Consider the following 21559-nt stretch of genomic DNA (forward strand, 5'->3'; position numbering starts at 1 on the left):
ATTTCTCATAACAAGAATATGTTCACTACACAGGAAAGTGGTTGGTTCTGTTCAGGTATCAAACTAGTCCCAGTTGCAGAGCTAGCCCTTGATTTACTGTCACAAGGAATAGGACTTTTGTTCCAAGTGCATGTCATGGAGGTGACAAACAAGTACATGCATAAACCTTGAAAAATCTCTGCTCAGGCAGATGAGACATTGCTCTCTGCAGTTAAATCCCTCTGACCAGATCATACAAATCGTCTTCAGGTACCAGCACCACACCCTTCTGGTCACAGGGCGTCCTGGTGTTTGAAGCAGACTTTTAAGGTTCACTGGATTTTCAGCAGGATTATTGCACCTTTGCAGCAGTTAGTGCAGCCTGGATTGGCTTAGTTGAATCAGTGCCTTCAGTAGAGAATTTAATGACTGCTTCCTTCAGGGACTTTGGTTTCATGTCTGGCAGGTATCAGGATCTTGGTGTCTCCCTGTCCAGCAGTAACTTTTACTCTGCATGTACAGCTCAGCTGCAGTCAGCCAGAGCAGACAGATGCAGGCCAAGTCTTCACAGACTCACTAAGGAAAACCACAAGTTTTGAAGCTGATCAGATCTTTCACTTGTCTCTGTCCTAGCTCAGATAGTTGTTAAAGAATGGGAAATTCTAATTGTTTATTGTTGGTGCCTCTACAACATCCAGTTTGGAAGTCACCTCTGGTGTGTGGCCTAGAACTTCTGAGTCTGTGCCAGAAGAAAGTATTTAAAAATAAAATGGAGAAATAAACAGAATAATGAAGATACATTTTTATTTTTTTTCCTTTTGTATTTCTTCTACTAATTGAGATGACATGTTGGTTACTTAAGTTCATCAGATGGAGAAATCAAGTCGATTTTATGTTCTTCACGCATCTGCTAGAGCCCACTCTCTGTGATCCCTGTATAAAGCAATTACACTGTCTGTGCCCATTGATTATGGTAAATGTTTATTTCCATTGTGTTCAGAGACTTAGAAAACGCAGTGTCTTCCCCTGTGTTGGTGCTGTCATTATTATTTAGCTTTGGATGATGCCATGCCCAAATCAAGCCCACAGCGGGGCGGGAGCGCAGCCCGTGAGGGCAGGCCGCGTCCCAGGGCCGGGGTGGAACTCCCAGCTCGGGACTCAGGGGAGCTCTCTGGGGACTTTTTGGTTTTGTCTGAGTTAATTTACCCAAAACTGCTCCAAAATGTACCCCAATGAAGGAGGCACTAAACAGTGTTTGTTCCCTCTTTTGTAAGAATGCTGTGTGCCTGGGAGCGGGGGACAGACCCGTGAGCGAGTACAGATCTGTGGTTTACTACCAGGTCAAGCAGCCGCGATGGATGGAGACACTGAAGGTATGGTGTGGAAACTTCCCACTTTATTTTTTCCTTTCTTAATGCCTCACACAGAAAGGCTGCACAGCATCAGCTTCCTCCAAAAACCGTCTTGTCCCTGACTACAGCTGAAGAATGAAGCCTTAGTCATACATCAGTTATTAGAGATACATGGTCACTGAGGCTTGAAATTTGGCCTAGAAAGGGATGTGTAGGTTTTGTTCAGCAAAACAAATGAGATCATCTTAGATAACTTTATGTCCTAACAGGGCTCATCAAAAATGAACTACTGCATTTGTTCTATTTTGGTGAAACAATGGAGATGAGGAGCTTCAATTAAAAAACAAACAAGACCAAACCAAAATGCAAATGAAAACAGCACCCCCCTCTTCTGATTTCAAAAAGAAAAAACTGTCTTGCTTCTCTTAGAGATACACTAATAATTACCTAATCAGGCTTCAATGTCCATGATTGGAATATGCTCAGAAGCTGCCAGAAACAGCTCTTACAAACTGTGACAGATTTGCTTGCTTTTTTAAAGAAAAAATAGCCACGTATGACAAGCTTGCAATAATTACCTTAGGATGTGTTACCTGTGATGGTGAAGGACAGGGAGGGAATGGAAGTATGACTTCAAATAGAAGCTCATTTATTGTTTTGAAAACATTGACCCATTCTTTTTATTGCTTATTGTATTAGTTCCTTTTTAAAATTATTCCGTAACTCAATCTTGTGTACAAGATCACTAACAGCAGATCCTGTTGAAAAGCATCATTAATATTAAGGCACTGTTCAGTAAGATTTGTGAAGGGAAGTTGTGAATGCACACAAAGGTGTTCAAGTCCTTACATTTTTAGAACTGTGAACTTGATAATATGAAAAATTGTGCTTTCCCTTACACAGCAGGCCTTTTTTGTTGCATGTTTGACCTAAAGTATGCTGCTTTAAGAATAAAGTACTTGCAAGTTCCTGTGATTCTCCTCAAGGCTTTACACTAAATTTAATCACTAAAATCATCAATTTATTTTGCTGGAATTTTTGTACTGTTTTCACCCGTTTAATAAATTGGTTGTCAATTTCTATATCTAAAATGTGAGAGGTGCATAATGCAGAGGTGTTTAATTTTCTGTGGTTAAAAGGGTGAGCAGTAGGACTGCACTGTGATTGTTTTCTAGCACCTGTGTGCATTCACTCGCTGGGTTCTGTGCTTCATTTCTTTGCTGGTGCCAGACTTTGAGCAAAGTCTGACAGATCATTGCTTACCAGCCCTCACCTTGCTACTGTGACCAGGCTCAACAGTTTGAAACCACCTGTGAAAGGCACTATGGAAACAGAAGATGTGGGGATTATTTATTCTAAAATAGGGGCTCATTACATGTGAAACCACCCCTCATAACTCTCCTCACTCTTTTCTGATTTTACTAAAGGTAGCAGTCCCCATTGAGGACATGCAGAGGATCCATCTGCGCTTCATGTTCAGGCACAGGTCAACTCAGGAGTGTAAGTGGGGAATTTTTACTTTAGTGCATTTTAATTCATTGATGGGTAGTCAACCCAAGGTCTTTTGCTTTGCAGCTAAAGATAAGGGAGAGAAGAATTTTGCAATGGCCTACGTAAGACTAATGAAGGAGGATGGAACAACTCTCCATGATGGCATCCATGATTTGTTAGTCCTAAAGGTATGAGCTCAGATTTCTCTCTTTCTCTCTTTCTCTTTCTCTCTTTCTCTTTCTTTCTCATACTGTTGCCTTTGGCTGCCCTGTGTATTTGCTTAGTGCTAGATTGATTTTATTATTCTATCAAAGATGATACTGTGTTTTGCATCTGAACAAAATGAAAAGGTGTACCCTGTTCTATTGTCAGTAAATATTGCTCTGCATTTAAATAACACAAAGATATTATCCAAACACAGTGAGAGATGATTACTCTTTTTACTGGTATTTGTGCTTTTGGCCTTCTGTAGCATAGAGAAAGTTGTGCTGCAACTCTGTACTTGGGTGGGTACCATTCCTCTTGCTGGATATGGGAAGTGATTGATCCACTTGGGATCTTCATTTCATGAATAATCTGGGAATGCAGTCTTAGGAAAATGCTTGTCTTAAACTGCTGTGTAGTTCCTCAGGTACAAAATTGAAAGTTTCAGCAATTTAGTTCTGGGTGTGAAGAATAGCTTTAGTTGGCCCTAGCTAGAAACAGGATCTTTAACTTTGTGAAGGAAGCAGGGAGCAGATGTTTTGACTTTGGTTTTATTTTCCCTATTGGAGAATGGTGTCTAGCAGGGACTAAGAACCAGAAATCACTTCCAGTACAAAGGACACTTAAGTTATTTCTCAGCACTCTTCTCAGTAAACAAGTTTGCTGTATCATTAATACCAAGTGAGATGCATGCAACTAAATCAAGTTGCTTAGGCAAGCCAAAGAGATTAATGGCAGCATATAGTTATTTATCTTCTCTTCATTGAAACTATCATTTAAAATATTGAGACTAGAAGGAAAATTGTGGACTGTGTGGTTAATGTTGGTTGTGAAATTCCACCTAATTCATTTCTGCATCAGCTCAGTAATTTTTTTGAAGTGACAGCATGGATGAGAAATGCTAAATGGAGTTGACCTACTTTATGGTTGTGAGAAACAAACAGATTTTCTGACATATGCTTGCCTATTCTAGTATTAAAAACAGTAATTGTAAGCTGTAAGTGTTTAAAGTAAGTCATACACCTTGGCCTCTCAAAATAAGTAATTTGAAAACTGCTAAGTTTAAACCGTCTTTAGGCATTGGATCTTTTTGAGAGACTTTTGGATCAAAACTTCATCTTTTTCCCATTGTTTGTCTGACTTGTCCCAAAAGAAAGAAGTCAAGAGTTTATTTTGCTTCCAGAAATTTGGGAAGTAATTATTTGGCAAGCCTGATACAATCATAGATGTGGGGCTGCTGTGTGTTTTGCTGTATAAAGGTTTTGCTTCTTGTCTGTCTAGGTCTCTTACAGACAATTTTTAGCCTTGCCTCTTTGATTTGAAGTAGAAACTGCATCTCTGCAGTCACTGAACCAGATAAAACTGCAAAACTTTAAAATGCCTTTCTAGATCATGGTTTTTGTAGCTCCTTGTTCATCCACATTTGTAGACTAAAGGTCTGCAATTCAGTAATATCTGTCGCAGTGTTGTAGCTTAAAGTGACGTCATCAACAGGGAAATTCTCTGGAGTTTTGTTAAAGAAACAGTGTTCTTTAAACAGTGGGGAGCATGATTTTTGTTGTCTTTGCCTAAGACTTCTTTCCTGTCTGGGGAATCCTAAGATAAGACCCAGAAAATCTGTGGGGTTGTGCCACAGAAGTTGATGAAAGAGAGGAGGGAAAAATCTCTGTTGGCTCTCTGGTTTTTTACAGTTCATTCTACTGAAAAGCACGTATTCTATGTCATTTAGTTACTGCAGCATACTGTCTGATTTAAAATATAATCTTACCATGCCCTGATTTTTTTATGTTCAAGGTCCAGGTATGGAATTATAATGAGGATGTCAAAACAGTGCTGCTATTCTTTCCTTGCTCAGTCCTGCTTTCTGCTTTTAAGCTGTGTGCAGACAATACAATCATGTTGTCCTGTGTACAGTCTTCAAGGTGATGCTCAATATTCTGCAGTGTTCCACACCCACTGACATTCTAATGAGAGATTGGCTCTTGCTTTTTTACTCTGCATGGGGTGTCACCCCTCAAAGTCCCTTCCTGCACCTCAGTTTTGTTTACTTCTCTAGTACAAAAGTACAAAATAAGTCTAATTTTAAATCCAGGGGTGTGAAATTTGTAATGAATGGTGTATTGTTTTTCAGGGGGACAGTAAAAAAATGGAGGATGCTGGTACTTATTTGACATTGCCTTCTACACGTCTGCACGTGGAAAACAAGGGAGCAACCTTAGTCAGGAGCTCAAGCATTGTTGGGGGCCTTTCAGTCAGCTCAAGAGATTCATTTTACATTTCAACTCTTGTTTGTTCCACAAAGTTAACTCAGAATGGTATGTACCTTCTAAACAGGTGGGAGTTTTGAAATAAAACAAATTGATAAATCAGACGTTAAATTTTAATGTCTGTCCATTCATTTTCCATTAGTGGGCCTGCTGGGTCTCCTGAAGTGGCGCGTGAAGCCAGAGCTGCTTCAGGAGAACCTGGAAAAGCTGAAGATTGTGGATGGAGAGGAAGTAGTGAAGGTAAATCCTTATTCTAATAATAGTTATTCTTCAGGCCCATAATGCCTTTGTTAGTTTGCAAAGGACATGAGCAAAGCTCTTCATTAGAGGGAGTGAGGAAGCCAACACCCGGGCAGGATCCTTCACAGGCCTGGCCAGCTTTCCTTCTACTTTTTAATTCCAGATCTCTGGTATTGCCTGTTGTTGGGCTGGAAGATTTCCAAGATTATTACTAGGAGATTAAGACAATAATTATAATTAATAATAATAATTAATAATAAAATATTTTCCATAATCTCTATTCATCTGTTTCCTTTTGTCTATCTGAACTATCACAAACAATTCCTATTGCTTTTTTTGCAGTTCTTAATTTACATGTTGATATTAAACCAAGAAGTGTTATGTACCCAACAAAGCACTTTCTTAACTTAATGAGTATATGAATAAAAATTGTCAGTATTTTGGAAAATCGCATGTACTATTGCCTTTGTGTCTTTAAGCATAAACTTGAGATGTCTCTGTAGAGAAAGAATAAGTATTAAATCCAAAAAAAAAAGAGGAAGTAAGAGGAGTGGTTTTTTTAACCAAAGATTTGTCCCAAGACACTGAGATACTTTTCTTTGATTTAGTGCAGAATTTGAATCAGACCACAGAAGCAGGAAGTCTTTTTAATCAATATGTATATGTGAAAATAGCAAACACTGATCTGTGTCACTAAGGAACATAGCTTTAACAAGTTTTGTCATTTATATAATATTTTTGCCTTTTCCATAATCTTTGAACTAAGCATGTATTATCGATGAACCTGAGGATGCAGGTTCTTAAAACTAAAGCAACTAAAGCCTAAACCCTTGGAAATATTTTCTCAATTTAGGTGATGCTTCAGTAAGGACAGTAAAATTCTAACTTGAGGGAAACCAGTTCTGCTATCAGAAAATTTTCTTGTGAGGTTTTCTAGTTGAATTGGTTATCAGTTTGTCTTTTCATGTTCTGTAGTTTCTCCAGGATACATTGGATGCCCTGTTTAACATCATGATGGAACATTCCCACAATGATGAGTATGACATCCTTGTCTTCGATGCACTGGTAAGAATCAGCACAATGAATTTATTTGTCAAAGTAAAGAACCTTAGAATTTTGAACAAACTATCAAGTTTTGCAGTTCAGAAAATTATTCCTAAAGTTTCTATAGAATAGAGGAATATTACTCACTGACTGAAAATCAAATTTCTTTTAAAACTTAAATAGAAAATGACCAGAAATATTTTAAGAAAGTGAACATTTAAGTTTGCAATATGACTCTGGCTAATTGTGTCTCTGTCTGTTTAGATCTATATCATAGGGCTCATTGCAGACCGTAAGTTTCAGCACTTTAACACTGTTTTGGAAGCATATATCCAGCAGCACTTTAGTGCAACCTTGGCATACAAGTAAGTTTATTTTCTCTTCTTTCTCTTCTTTTCTAAACCTCCACCATCACATAAAAGAAGTAAATCTTGCTTGTGACTTTTCTGATGTAATTTATGGTGGCTGTTGTTTTGATGCTGGTGTTTGCTTATCTGCCTCTGAGACATATTTGATTATAAGTGGAATTAATGAACCCATAGCAAATGATTTGGGGTTAAATGATGCTTTGGCATTTGTTTTCTGTCACCTGGATTTTGCTGTGTCTGAGCACTTCACCTGTATCCTGTCAAATTTATCAAAAGAAGCTTTGCTGTGAAACCTCTCCATTTGTATCCCTGGCCTTACGTTGAAATGCCTCAGGTGAGGACTTGTGGCTCTCCTTAGCCCATTTACATAGGTTTCCACATTTTTTTCCACATTTTTTTTCCACATCAAACAAACTCAAAGGACAAAGAATTGTTTGGGAGCTGTCAAGTCTTCGAATGCATTTTAGTCTGATGTTGTGTCAGAAGGGGTTCAGTGCAGTGAACTGGAATTTTGGTATTTGTTATGTGTCCTGCTGTGAGATGGAGTTTTAGTATTTGTTACATGGTCACGCGAGTGGATGAACTTGTTGTGGATTTGTTATTTATTTCTTTGCTTTCGACTTTTGGAGCTTCTACGCAACACCCAGATGGGAACTCATAGATGGACTCGTGCAAAAGAGTAGAAACTGTGCAGACATGTTATACACCAAATTTAATCCTGCATTCCTACTTTATTTAGAAGAGGCTTTTGCAGATGATAGTAGGATAAAATGACTGAATTATGAAGGAAGGTAACATCTTCAGCTGATGCAGATCTCTGGGATGTGCTCTAAGAGGATGGATGTGGATTTTTAATCTACCTGATGTCTCATTCTGGCAGCTTAATGGAGTGGCAGATTGAAGCGGAACTTTAATTTAGAATATGAATAGTACAGGGAAGACCTGAACTGAAGGTTTGGAATAGCTGGGGCTATCTTCCAGTGCCTGTGTTAAATTTCAGTTCTAACTCAACACTAAATGTCACAAAAATCATGCACTAAACCATGAGTTTCCTAAAGCTGAAAGGCAGCAGTGTCAAATCAGCCTTTTCTCACACCTCAGTGAAGTGAGCATTAGTGGGCTTAGAAAACTCAAGCACAAACTATGTGCTTCAGTCCTCTCTCACTCCATCAGTAATAAGCACATGTCATTTAGTGCTTTATAGTACTGTGAAAGAAGAAAAGGAAGAGTACAGAACCTCTCAGGACAGCCTTATTTGCATAAAATAATCTAAGACTTACCTGGCTGAGAGTATCTGTTGACTTAGTCAATGTGGTAGAGGCAAATAACATTTATGATTGCTCCCCACATCGCATGTTTTCTTGGCATTATGGATTCAACGCACATCGTGGAAGACTTACTCTGGTTCCAGAATCAGTTATGAAATAAACAAGTGTGTGTGTGGCCTAACTCGTAACTAGGAAGGAAATACTGTGTCCCAGACATATAATAACCATGTTATGATACGGTTGGTTGGCCAAACTGTTACCTATTTATTCAGTTCCTGTTGAGTCATCCTTTCTCCTGGATTTTAGAGAGCTCTCAGAGGGCTTAACATGCACTGCCCCTACCTACAAGTTGGATAAATATTGGTCCAACTCAGAGAAGCTGTAAAAAGGAGCAAATGCAAACACAATGGATGTCATGCCCAGGAGGCTGAGAGGCTGAAAGCACAGCATTTTGTTCTGAAATGTGAGTTAGCTGGGCGTGTGTATTAGTTACACAGAGAGCTGGTCGTTGGCTTGGTTTGTTTAGGGCAGGGGACAGCAGGTCTCTCTTTTTGTAGAGATATAGGAAAAAACCCCCAACCACCCTTATCTTCATTCTTATGGCTGCATTAAGGTCAAAATTGCATCACTAGTATTTCTTTAATCACTTAAGATGATTCCATAACTACAAATTAAGGGATTTAGTTTTAGATTAACTTCTACTCTTTTGTAGCCAGCTGTGTCTTTAGAAAAAGTTGCTTTTAGATACAGAGTAAGGAAGTGTTTAAATAAAATAAATAATTTAAGCAGATGTTGTTGTGTACTGCTTTATTTACATGCTATATTTACACACTGTTAATTAGAGCATGCAGTGGTGTTTAATCACTGCTCAGTGGAGGTAGGCAGAAGAAATATTTTGTGATACCTTGTGCATGTGTATTACAAACTTCTGTAAAGGTGCTTCCAGAATTGTGTAAAGTCATGCTGCTCTTCTGGGATTTCAGATTTCTCTCTTGCTTGTGCAGCTAAGAATTTATTCCTCATTTGTTTATACTGACAGAATTTGTGCAATATAAATCCAGAAATACACTCAGTCTGTTTTCTTACGTGTGCTTGACCAAGCATGAACATTTAGAGCTGCCAAAGAAGCTAAAGAAGGTAATTAAAAAAAAAAATAATAATGAAAATTATTTTTAAATATTTTTTTTTAAACTTCAGGAAATTAATGAGTGTTCTGAAGACATACTTGGATACTTCCAGCCGAGGGGAGCAATGTGAACCTATCCTCAGAACTCTGAAAGCACTGGAATATGTTTTCAAGTTCATTGTTAGATCAAGGACATTATTTTCCCAGTAAGTACTCAGATATTGTAATTTAATTAGCTGTCTAACATCAGACATAGGAGACCTGAGAAGTAGAAAAAGTTGGTTCTAGAACAGAGCTGGTTTTTTATTTTTACAAATAAAACATTAAAACTGGCAAGTGCTTTAAAATACAAATAATGCTGAGATATGTTTTGTAGAGGGAATATTCAAAAATCTCCTTTCTGATTCTCAGTGTAAGTTCCAGAGACGTATTTAATAATAGCAGCAGGTTTCAAAGGGTGATTATTCTTTGTGTCAGGTGGCTTGGCCTAAGACCAGTGGATGGCCAAACGTCTCAACAGATGGCAGGAGGCTGGAGACTTGTCCTTGAGAACACCGTGTGCAGCCCTCAGACCGTGCACAGAGCAGTGTCATTGCAGCACCATGGTCACACTGAATTTAGAGCTTAGGACCTCCTCTTGAGGAATTTACAGGGAGGACTCCATGGACTGGATGTGTGTAGCTCAGGCAAACTGAGGTGTAGTGTTTACAAGTGCTGTTCAGGTTTAGGGAAAAGGAGGAGGGGAAAGCAGAGGAAATGAAAAGTGGAAAGAGAAGGATTACACACTGGTAACTACTTTCCTCATACACCACAGACCCACTTCCTCAATTACTTTCTGCTTCACCTTTCTCCACTTATCCTGAGCTGGTTTGCCCCTTCAGCTTGTTCTGATTTGCCTTTGCTCTGTGGCTGAAGGATTGCAGGGACAGAGGTCAGGCAGAGCAGACTCAGATCTGTAGGGAGAGGGAGTGCTTGGGTGTTGTGTTTGTGGCTGCCATTCACCAGAGCAGGAAGGTTCTGTTTTAGTTATCTTCAGTGTGTGCTCTAATACAATTTTGCTCTGATATTCACTGTCCATTAAAAAAAAAAAAAAAAAAATCCATGTAGATTTATACTTTTTTTTTTAAATTTAAGTTTACTTGCTGGATTATGATGTTTTGGTTGAAGTACCAGATTCAGAAGGAATTTGCTACTATGGATAGTACATTAGAAATATTATTGTCTCTAGGAACTTACTACTTATAGATGGATACAGGTAAACAAGGTGTAAAGCTGTATAAGGAAGGAGATGGTGCCCAGGAGAGCAGAATACAACTTTATCCTATATTTGTATCATGGATGTCATGGCAGAAGGGTATATTAGAGTTTTGGGGAAGGAAGCATTGTGTAGAGGATTATGGAAAAGTTCTTGTCTGGATGAAGGTCAGAAAGCAGAAAGGGTTTGTTTCAGGGAGAACTTTGGTCCTCATTTTAATCCCTCGTGTTATCCTGCAGCTTAAAGTGTTCATTGGACAATCTGTCATAAAGTAGATTATTGCAATGTGTTGCATATTCAGGTGATCAGCTACATATTATCTACTCCTACTTTACTAGAGATCTGAAACTCTAAATTCCCTGGACAATTATTATTATTTTAGGCAGTCTTACATTTCAAATTGAAAAGAAAATGAAATGACACTGCAATACATAACTTTAAAAAGCAATTTTTCTCTTCTGATGGAGCAGAAGAGGCAACACTCAGCTCACAGTATTCTACTCCCATTTCAGGATTCTCTTGTCATCTTGGCTTTTTTCTTAACTTGTTTTTCTTTAACTCTTGACAGCTGTTTCACATAACTAATTTCACATGTCACCAGTGTTTTTACTTTTTATGCAGGCAGTATTTAGTACTAAGAGCCATATGAGCATTACAGGAGAGATAATCTGAGGGATTCAAACTTTAGAACAGGGAATGGAGAAATAATGGAGTGAGTTCAATTTAAATGCACTTTTAAACTTTTAAGTGTCAGAGACATTTTTTTCAAGAAGCAGACTGGTTAATGGGGCCAGTAAAAATAGCTCTTGGAAAAAGTGACAACAGCAGCAGAAGACAGAAATTGTCATGATTTGTGAAAAATATCCTGGAGTAGCTCAGTAGTAGTGGGGGAAAAAAAAAACAATTTGGTTTTTGGTTTTGGTTTTCTTGTATATAAGTTACTTTGAAGATAAAATTATTTATATAAGCTTCAGTCTGGGAGGTGTCATGGTTTAGAGGCTTTTAAAACAATTGGAAGTGTTTATTGCAGTGTTCAAACTGAAGAATTCCCACATACAGTGAATAGCTGTTATAACCCATTGGGGAAGTATCTATGTACATAATATTGGATCAGCTTCTGAAATATATATTTAATGTTAAATCTGTTGCATTTGGAAGAATGAAACCTGAAAGAATAACTTAATGCATCTCTCAACAGATTGTATGAAGGCAAAGAACAAACAGAGTTTGAAGAATCAATGAGGAGACTCTTTGAATCCATCAACAACCTGATGAAAAGCCAGCATAAAACTGCCATTTTGTTGCAGGTTGGTGTGTTCCTGCAAACCAGTTTGATTTGGTTTTTTATATGGTTTTTATACGTGAGCTTTTTATTTTTGTTCTTTTTAAATCAAGGAAAAGACACTCAGGAAATGCATCCAATCTGTCTTTTTTGTAATTCTCCTCTGTTGGAAGAGCAGGCTATCTGATAAATTTGCAGCCTGGTTTGAAAAGGTCAGGACAAGATACACTTACAGAAATTCTGTGAATGTAGTCAAGGAAAGAACCATGGCACAGATGTTGGAATATTTCAAGCAATCTAATGACATGAAGCCTCCTGGGACCTGAATGTTTAATTCTTGAGTTTCTTCAGATAAAGCTAAACAGGGATCTCACCATCTTAGTTGGGAAAATAAATTTTATTGTCTCAATCTTTGGGAGTTACATTGTTAATATTTCTTTTTTTTTGCCATTCATGTCAATCACAGTTATTCTAACACTCCAGAATCTAATGTTTTAAAGAAAACCAGAAAACAAGGAGCTATTAACATCATTAATATCAAATAATTTGCAGTTCTACATTAAGATGAAAAGCTATCAAGATTTCCTATAAAATGTAGATTTATTAGACAGCTGCAATATTGATTCTTCATACCTTCTTTATTTAAAACTCATTGTATGCATTGGGCTTAAATTTTCTTCTGGTTTTGTGTTTTGATTCCTTTTGATATGACTTAGATTAGAAGTGGAAACCCATGAAAAATCCTGTGTTAAATAAAACCTCAGGTGGCTGATGTTGACATTTGTATCAGCTGACAATTTGCATGGAGTGTTTAATGTGCAGCTGCAAAGGAGATGAGAAAGGAAATACCAAGTTAATTATATAATACCATGGTTACAGTAATATTCTGAATGCATTTAAAAATCAATCAGATACTCTGTTACTTGATAATTCTGTAGAGGCCTTCCTGGGAATAGTTTATACATTTGAACACTGCATTAGAAACAGGAGGATCTTCTGAAGGAAAAAAGGCATCTTTAACGTAATACTGAAAGAGTTTATGTTTGCCCTTATGGTACTTGCACTAATTAAGAGCTCTTGGAGGGTTTAGTGCTCTTTGGGGAGAGTGTGACACTGCGTTCTGCCCTGCCTGATCTCCGAGGGGCTGTGTGGGATTGTCCAGCTGATGAGCAGAACACTTTCTTCTTGAGAGTGACAAGAAAGGCTCACAGAAAACTTCTTCATTAACAGTTTCTTGGTGTGCAAGTGGGGCCCCTGAAGGGCTGCTGGGAGTGTTTCAGAGCAGGTTGTAGTGCCAGCGGCACCACAGCAGTGCATGGACTGAGGAGTGTGACTGTGCCTACCCTCATTTCCATCTTCCCATGTTTAATGCCAGCTCCCAGTGTTGTGCCTGGCTGGCAGACATTCGTGGTGTCTTTGTTGGTGTTCCTCAGAAACAGCAGAACCTTGAAAACAGGGCTGAGCATCTCTGAGGAGAACTAAAGCAAAGAAATCTACACTAATTTTAAAGTGCTCATTAGTGTGTTTCATAAACAGACTAGTTATTAAACAGTTATGCTTTGATCAATACCATAATGAAAATCAATATTGTTGATTTCTAATGAGTGCCATCAGTTGTGCTAAATGGATCCTGTTTATTCATAACCCTGAAGCACTGGTGGGCTTTTGGGTCTCTAAATCTGCATCAGGTACTGAAAGTTTTCTTTTTAGCAGGAACCTTTTATGGCAGATGTGAAATACTGGTTTATAGCATAGCTTTGCTCTTGTTCCAGATACTAATTACTCATACAGCTGTGTCTCTGAGAGAAGCCTACAAAGAGATTGCTTTACATACAGTAAATAAAAACTACTGTATTAATGTTATAAAATTCTGATAGGAGAGGCATGGAATGAGCAGTGTCCAGCTGCTCAGTAGTTTAGTGCTGGCTGCTGGAAATAAGTTTAATGGGGGCAAAAAATATAAAATTGACACTCCTCCCACTTGATCATGAGCTCCAAAGGCTGCCACAGCTTCACAAGGGAAAAAATTTCTGTGCCTGCTTGGAGGAGACTTCAGTGCTGACACTTGAGACTCCTGCTGTAGTAGGTGGACGCAAGCCAGAAAACTGAGATAATTTCTGCTGAAAGGGAGGAGAAAGTAGTAGAAAGAAATTCATAAATCTGTCTCTGCTGAAATCCAACACTGATTTCCCTTGGGGAATTTGAGATGACAATGATGGATGTTGTAGGTAGTACAAATTAACTTTGCAGAGTAAGGGACAGGTGGTTATTCAGTGATCCTACAGACACACGGGACTCCATGGATGTTACAGTTTGTGTGCCCAGAGAGGGAAGTTCAGAGAGTCTGTTGGAAAAATACAGGAACAATCAGAATATTAAAACTGGCTTAAATCTGTCACACTTGGAGTTATCATTGATAAGTGGAACATAGATTGGTAGGATCAATGGAATGTGTTCAAGTAGATTATGGTCTGAAGATATCAGAGAAGAACATTTTAGGAGCCCTGAAGAAAGTTAAATTGGCTTTTTCAGGTTATTGAAACTTGAACTAGTATGCAGAGCCTTTGGATGTGAATTTTTAACTCTTATTTCATCCTTGATTGTCCACCTGCCTATCAGATTTAACTGTAGATGATTTAAGGAATTATTTTAAAACCTGAAGTTTCTTGATCACTGATATATTTATTTTTTTAATTTGGAACTTGATCTTTTAGCCAGTAGTAATTTCCCAGTTGTTTTTACTGATAGAATCACACTCAGACTTGCATGGGAAATTAATTCACTCAGGAAAGGATTTTTTATAAAATAATGTGTTATATGGAACAGCCTCATCTGTGCCAGAAGCACTTTATTGTTTCAATTTAACTTATCTACTGAGCGATATCTTACTTCCTGATCTGTTCAATGCTGTATACATTTACAAAAAGTTAAATATCTCTTTTTAGTCCCTGTTCTAAGGCTGACTGAAGTGGATTGAGGCTCTGACTTAGTGTAGTGCCTGAGCTTTGGGAAGGACAGATATCTGGTTTTGAGTACTGTTTATATAAGCTTTGAACAGCTGAAGACTGAATTGTTAATTTATTGTTGGCAAGCTGGAAATGTACATATTAATACACATTAGCCTTTTTAAAAAAAAAACTTCTGGAGTTGGCCAAGTTACCTTTTTCATTAAAGATGCAGAGAGAATGCTTCTCTACTTCAGCATTGCATGAAGTAATTAAACTACAATTAAGATTATCATTTCAATATTCCTTTTGTGCTGATGTTTAAGAGCAGCCATCTGAGCTGCAGGGTGGCCTGGGTGCAGGTCCTGCCATGGTGCTTTTTAAGGCTGGCCCTTGGGGTGGAGGCTGGAGTGATTTAATTTTGCCAGTACAAGAATCAAGGTGTAGCTGTAGAGTAAGGATTCCTCCTTTTAAGAGGTTTCATTTGCAGATTTTTCTTGTAATTATTTAAAACAATAAGTTCAGCGTTACACTGTCTTTACAGTGGCAGGGCTTTCTAGGCACTAGATGTAAACCTTTCTTTAATTTCTTTTGGCAAGGATGATGTTACAGCTTGGTTGCATTTACCAGTTGCTCTTCTGTAGTCATTACTGGTGACTTTTGTAGGTTTTAGAGAGATTTTTTCATGAAGTCTGTACTTCTGTGGGAGAGAATCCTTGAAATTTGGAAACCTGGAAATCAGTCTCCAGAGACTGCAAAGAGTTTGGTGAAGGGAGGCTTGGGGATGAGGGGGAATATGGGAGCTATCAGCACCTTCTATCCTTTGCCTGAGCACTCAGGGAAAAAAACCATAATTTTTAGTGGATATGTCTTATGTCTGTTTAAATCACCCTCTATCTCTGGGGAATAAAATTGAATGAATGATTTTAAAATTTCAGATTATATGTTTTTTAGATTGTTATACTGTTGACTTCTGATTTGTAGTCTGTGAGTGTGCCCCTTTCATTGACCAGCTTGTGCTCTCAACCTCAAATTACAAATGAAGCCCCTGCTCCTTTCCCAACTGTTCTGTTCCCCAGCTGACACACCACGTTTGACCTACAGATGGTCCTGTCTGCTGCAAATGTCAGCTCTCCCCAGCTCGCTCCCAGGCACTGATTTGAGAAAGCACAACTCCCTGTGCTGTGTGTGCTTTTGGAAACCTTAGATGACATGTTCTCAAGGTCATTGAAACATAGAAAAAGAAATTGTGTGTGGCAGTGAAAAATATGAAAAATAATGGAATATGAAGCTGCTGCCTTTCTCTCATTCTTCCCCATGCAATTTTGACCCACCCTACTGCTGCAGTGGATTCTAAGGATTTTATGCATCTCTGTACATTTTTCTTATGAGAGAATAAGCCTACAAAAGTACTGATAGTGATGCATTGCTTGTGGTGCACAAAGGGGGATGGCACAGCAACTTCTTAAAGTTGCCTTGATGGCTAGTAAAATTAGATTAAGAAACAGAGCACCAGTGATTTCTTCGAATGTACTTTTCATCTCATGGGTACTCGAATTTCATGAATATGTATAATGTAATGCTGCAAAAAGAGGGCAGCTAAAAATAAGCTTGGTCAGGAGTAAAGGTTAAAATAAATTTAACTGTACATTGTATATGTAAGAAATAATTTTCTGCAGTGCTGTGGGTTTATCTGTATCCAGCTTTAAAAACTAATCTCTTAAGGTTTGAAGAATGCAGAACATCTTGTACTGCTGACTAGGAGATTTTTATGACTTCATTAAGGGCAGTGCTCAATTGTGTCCATAGTGCATCATTTGAAGCAATTATTGCAAATGAAATTTGGGAGTCTAAAATAGTGCAGGGGATATACTCATTGTTGTACTTCAGCTGGAATTGTGGATCTGCAGAGAGGTTGCATCTCTATCCTTCCCTCCTATGCAAGAGTAGAACAGGGAATATGTGAAAGTCAGACAGCACAATAGCCCAGGTGTCAGTGAAGTACTGCTTGAAATATTTTGTAGCCACTGGTGGCTCTATCTTTTATCACACATCTTTCACAGTACCTGTGAAATGCTGTAAAATGAAATTCAGATGCTGCTGTGCAGTCTCTTCATGCAGTATCTGTTGCTTGAAAAGCAAGGAGCAGCACTGTTTGAATTAAAGCTGGAGGCAGTTTCCAGCCAACACAGGTGTTTGTTTGGGTGCTTTAAATAGCCCAGGGATTCCCAAGATCAGTAGAAGGTACAATCTCTGTTGAAGTCGCAACAGCTTTTAAACACTCTGACCTTTCTAGATTAGTGTATGAGTGTGGGATGAGATCTGCAGGAGAATGACTTTACCTGAAAGTATCATAAACCAGCATTGAGTCTGTTTGAAATACTGTACTCACTCCTGCTGCAGAATAAGCTCTCCTTTTCAATAATGACGTAATTAGTTTTTTGTGTTTTTTTTTTTAATTGGCTACTGCAATGGAAGTTCATACAAATAAAATTATAGCTTGATTGTGTTTAGAAGGTCTAAAAGAGAGCCAAAGAAAGCTGTGCTCTGATTGTCTTCATTCTAAGCTCCCTACTCTCCAGAAAGAGACTGTTCTTAACAGGGAGCTTGCTGTGTACAGGTAAGAGAAATATTGAACCTAGATAGGCTTCTATCAGATAGATCAGTAATAGAAGGATTCACATCACTGTGATTTCGTTTTTAGCAAAATGCTGGTAGGAATCTACACCCTAAAGCAGCACAGTGAAGTAAAGTACTTCAAGTTAGTTTTTATGCATATTAGCCTTAAGTATTAGTGGTGATTTTGAGCCTGAAATAACCTGCTGAAGTTTTCTTGTCCATGTAAGAAGAGCAACTTTTCTCTTAGCCTTGTCAGGGTAGGGTTTGATTATCCCACTATGCTGTCAAAAGAGGAACTGATAGGAGGAGATAAACCACCCCACAGCCTGGCTGCAGAGGGTTGGGTAGGGGCATGAGACCCCTTTTCATCTGTTCTGGGAAGGGTGGCATTGTGGGGGGTGGGTGACTGCTACCCCAACTTCTGCCTCCTGCATGGCACATTTCTGGCTTGGGATTGGTACAGCTCCTGCTTTGATCGGTGCTTGGTTTACTTATTTGTATCACAGTGACACTTTTAGTGGTCTGCAAGGAGATAATCTACAAAGCCTGGACCCTTTCACTGATTGGGTTGGTCTCACTCTCACAAACAGAGTCAGATCTGCTTGGAACTATGGTAGTTAAATTCCTCAGTATATCCTCAGCATATGCAACTCCGTGACAAAATTTATTCAAATGTGATGTAAAATTCCAGTCTGGGGAAAGAAGTCCGAGTTTATCAGTTTGTTTTCTGTCTCAGTGGTGTGCTCTGTGCTGTTCATGTGCATGTATAAACATACAGGATTAACATGATCTGTCTGTCAATGCAGGTTGCTGCCTTGAAGTACATACCATCAGTTCTTCATGATGTTGAAATGGTTTTTGATGCCAAGATACTGAGGTGAGTCACTCTTGAACAGTTCCTAGTTGACAGCAATTAATTCTTGCAGATCAGTTTAGGTTCACAAAGCTACACCAGTTCCTACTGATCAAGACAGTGGTGGGTCCCTGGATACATTTGTTACTGGTCTCTTGTCAATATTTGTGATTTATAAATAAATATAAGTCTTTAAAAGTGATAAATGTTACAAATATGTGATCTTTTGTTCTTTCTCTCTGTCCTTATTAACACCTGATGAATTCATCTGTATGGTATTTATGACATTTTTCCTTTTCAGCCAACTACTATATGAATTTTACACTTGCATTCCGCCAGTGAAACTACAGAAGCAGAAAGTGCAGTCCATGAAGGAAATCGTACGCAGCAACCTTTTTAAAAAACAAGGTAAATACAAAATGCCTCTAAGTCTTCGAATAAATGAGTGAAAATTTTCAGTGACTTACGTGTTGTGCAATTCACGTTTGCAATGGAGTGAAACAAATAGTGAAAGAGTGTGAATGCCAGGAGCCTGGGCTCTGGAGGGATTCAGCTCTTTCCACAGGATGGCAAGAACTGTGCAAAGTGCGATTGCTGGCCTAGAGCAAGGAACAGGTGGGGCTCAGAGGAACGGTTTTGTGTGGTTTTCTTATGTTATAGTGGTTAGGTGGGTGAGTGCATATCCTTTCAACCCAGTTTAAGGTCTATAATGGAATAAGAACAGGAAGTGAAACCTTGTGGACACAGATGTTCAATAAGGCCTCTGCCTGGGAAGAGGGCAAAAACTATCTGATTGTGCTGTGGTACACTGAGCTGCAATGCAGCATTTCCACTTACAGGAATTGCTTCTCAACTTCTACCAGAACTTAGTGCCTTTCTCAACTCTCAGGAGTGTTAATGATACTGAAATGCCTTTATCACCATTGTGCTCAGTTTTCCTTCATATTATCACAAGAAGTGAATTTTTGCTGAAGGAATCCTATCAGAGTAGCCAAGTTTTACATGACTAGTTTCAGCTCAGTGTCAAGTGTTCTGACTCCTCTCCTGTGAACTGGATGGTTGCTTCTCTCTCCCCACCTTTTTGCTGTGTAGATAACCTTCAGAACCTGAAAGGCACATGGACTCCTCAGACGAGTTCCAATTTCTGACAGCTTAGAGATAATGATTCCTGAAACTTGACAGTACAACAGTGGGTTGCAAATAGTGCTGTGTGTGAGTAGATTGAGAGAGGATTGCTTTGCTCACCTCATTCTGAGTTGCCAGGAGAGTGATGCAGTTCTAACTAGCCAGGACAGATAAAAATTACACTTTATTTTCAGACCTGTGTTGCATTCCATTGAGACTGAATTGTATATTGTAAGCTTTAACAATAAATAGCTGTGTCTGCTATGTTTTAAGACCATTGTAGATTTCCTGGGGAAAAAAGTCAAGAAAATAATGTAGGTGGTTTTAATGTTTAGATTAAATTAAGTAATATTTTAACCTATCTTTATGTTAATGGTTTCATGGTCAACAGCTGTGATTTATTTTTTTTTAACTATGTGTAAATTCATATTTGATTTGAATTGGTGAAACACAAGTAGCTGCAGCTTAGGAATCTCCAGACACTGATCCAAACTATTATGAGCAGATTCTAATAAATTTTCAAACAGTTCTAGTCCTGCATTCACAGGTTGCTCTGGTAGTTAACTGTATTTCTGTTTTACAAGCAGAGTCTGATGCATCATTGCAGTATGAGCTGCCTTTATTGTTGCTCTTTCTAAAATCAGAAGTGCCAGACTCAGGTTTATCTGTGGTGCTTGTGGTGAGCAGAATTTAGACCAGAAGGAGAAATATCCTCTCACAAGAGTGAAAGACTCTTGGGTGTAAATAAGGCACTCTCCTGAACTCTTGACCTTACTAGAATTCAGTCAGCTACCCTATGTGTAATACTGAGAAATTAGGTGTAAGGTATAAACTATTTTTTTTTTTGTTCAATAGTTTTTCTTTAAAAAGCTTTTCTCACTGAAGTATAGTTGTTACTGGTTCACAGATCAAGAGTGATGGTCAGGACAGCAGATCCCAGGCTCATATAATAAGGAATAAACCCTAATAAATATTCCAAAGGAAAACAATTGAGCATACAATAACTGTGTGCTTCACAGTTCTATTCACCAGTATACATCCTACAGCTCCTTTCTTCCATGCCTCTGTGTGTTCCAGAAGAGAAAAGAATGAGGTTTGGATTTCCAAGAAGCTTTCATTATAGTCTGCTTAATGTGGTGCCTGTTTCATGTGTTTAACAGGCCCTTCCTTTAGCTGAGATCTGTTAATGCAAAATACTCTCTAAAGCTTTTACTACTGCAGATAAATAATAATAATGTATTGCTGGTTGCTTGTAAATGCAGCTTGTCTGATGTCTTGAAATAAATAGCTGGTCTATCATGGGATATGTCTACCTCAGGATGCATTGTGAATTCTAAAAAGAGGACACAGTTTCTGTATTTTTTAGGTAATAATGAATAATAAATTTTGCTAGGAGGATTTCTAATTCTGGGGACATTTTATAAAACCAATAAATGGTGGGTTTTGCATAGTCCTGACCAGATAATTAATACATTTTAATTTTTCCCCGACAGGTAGTTAGTGGATTCATTTAGTCTTAAATTTGTAGATAAAAAAAATGTATTGCCCAAAAGCTCTCCACTATTTTTTGCTAACATCAGACACTTGACAGCAGAACCAAGCAGCTGAGAGCATGAAGGCAGCAAATCACACAGGATTGATTTGCCAGCCCTGCTGTTTCACCTGTATCCTGTATATCTGGGAATTGGGATCCAAACTTGCACTAGTAATTGGCAGCTGAAGTGCATCCACTATATAATATGTAAAAATTAACTACTTGTTTATGTGCATGTGGGGATTACATGTGCAAGATCTACCTTAAAATGTTTTTATTGTGATACTTAATATAGTAATACTTGGTATATAATTATATAATAATACTCAGCTGTGCTCCTTTTAGAGGAGTCTGGAGAAATGGATTGATTTTTTTTCATGTATTAGATTAAAACAAGGGAAGTCCTCTGAAGAAGCACTTGCTCAAAATAGAGAAATCAAGTTGCTGTCATTTTAAAATAAAACTAAAATATACTCTGTTTGTTTTAGCTTAATCATGACATATTGTTTCAGCAATATCATAACTTATGTTATGATGATACTAACAAGAGAATATTTTTGCTAACTAGAAAATATTCATTTAAACATTTTGCATGTCAGCAGTTTGA

The 21559-nt window shown here is 38.2% G+C and overlaps 1 protein-coding gene across 1 annotated transcript in view; it reads left to right on the top strand.

Annotated features, from left to right (window-relative positions):
* Positions 1-21559, top strand: part of DOCK2 (dedicator of cytokinesis 2) — a 157022-nt gene that overhangs the window by 23010 nt on the left and 112453 nt on the right. Inside the window, exons 15-25 of the mRNA XM_041487999.1 lie at positions 1254-1352; positions 2759-2831; positions 2907-3010; positions 5158-5341; positions 5436-5533; positions 6509-6598; positions 6842-6942; positions 9411-9545; positions 11793-11901; positions 18247-18317; positions 18595-18701. Coding sequence (XP_041343933.1) covers positions 1254-1352; positions 2759-2831; positions 2907-3010; positions 5158-5341; positions 5436-5533; positions 6509-6598; positions 6842-6942; positions 9411-9545; positions 11793-11901; positions 18247-18317; positions 18595-18701 — 1171 coding nt within the window. The remainder of the gene's footprint in view (positions 1-1253; positions 1353-2758; positions 2832-2906; positions 3011-5157; positions 5342-5435; positions 5534-6508; positions 6599-6841; positions 6943-9410; positions 9546-11792; positions 11902-18246; positions 18318-18594; positions 18702-21559) is intronic.

This window comes from Pyrgilauda ruficollis, unplaced genomic scaffold (assembly GCF_017590135.1).
Source record: "Pyrgilauda ruficollis isolate IOZ18807 unplaced genomic scaffold, ASM1759013v1 scaffold86, whole genome shotgun sequence".
NCBI classification, from domain to species: Eukaryota; Metazoa; Chordata; class Aves; order Passeriformes; family Passeridae; genus Pyrgilauda; species Pyrgilauda ruficollis.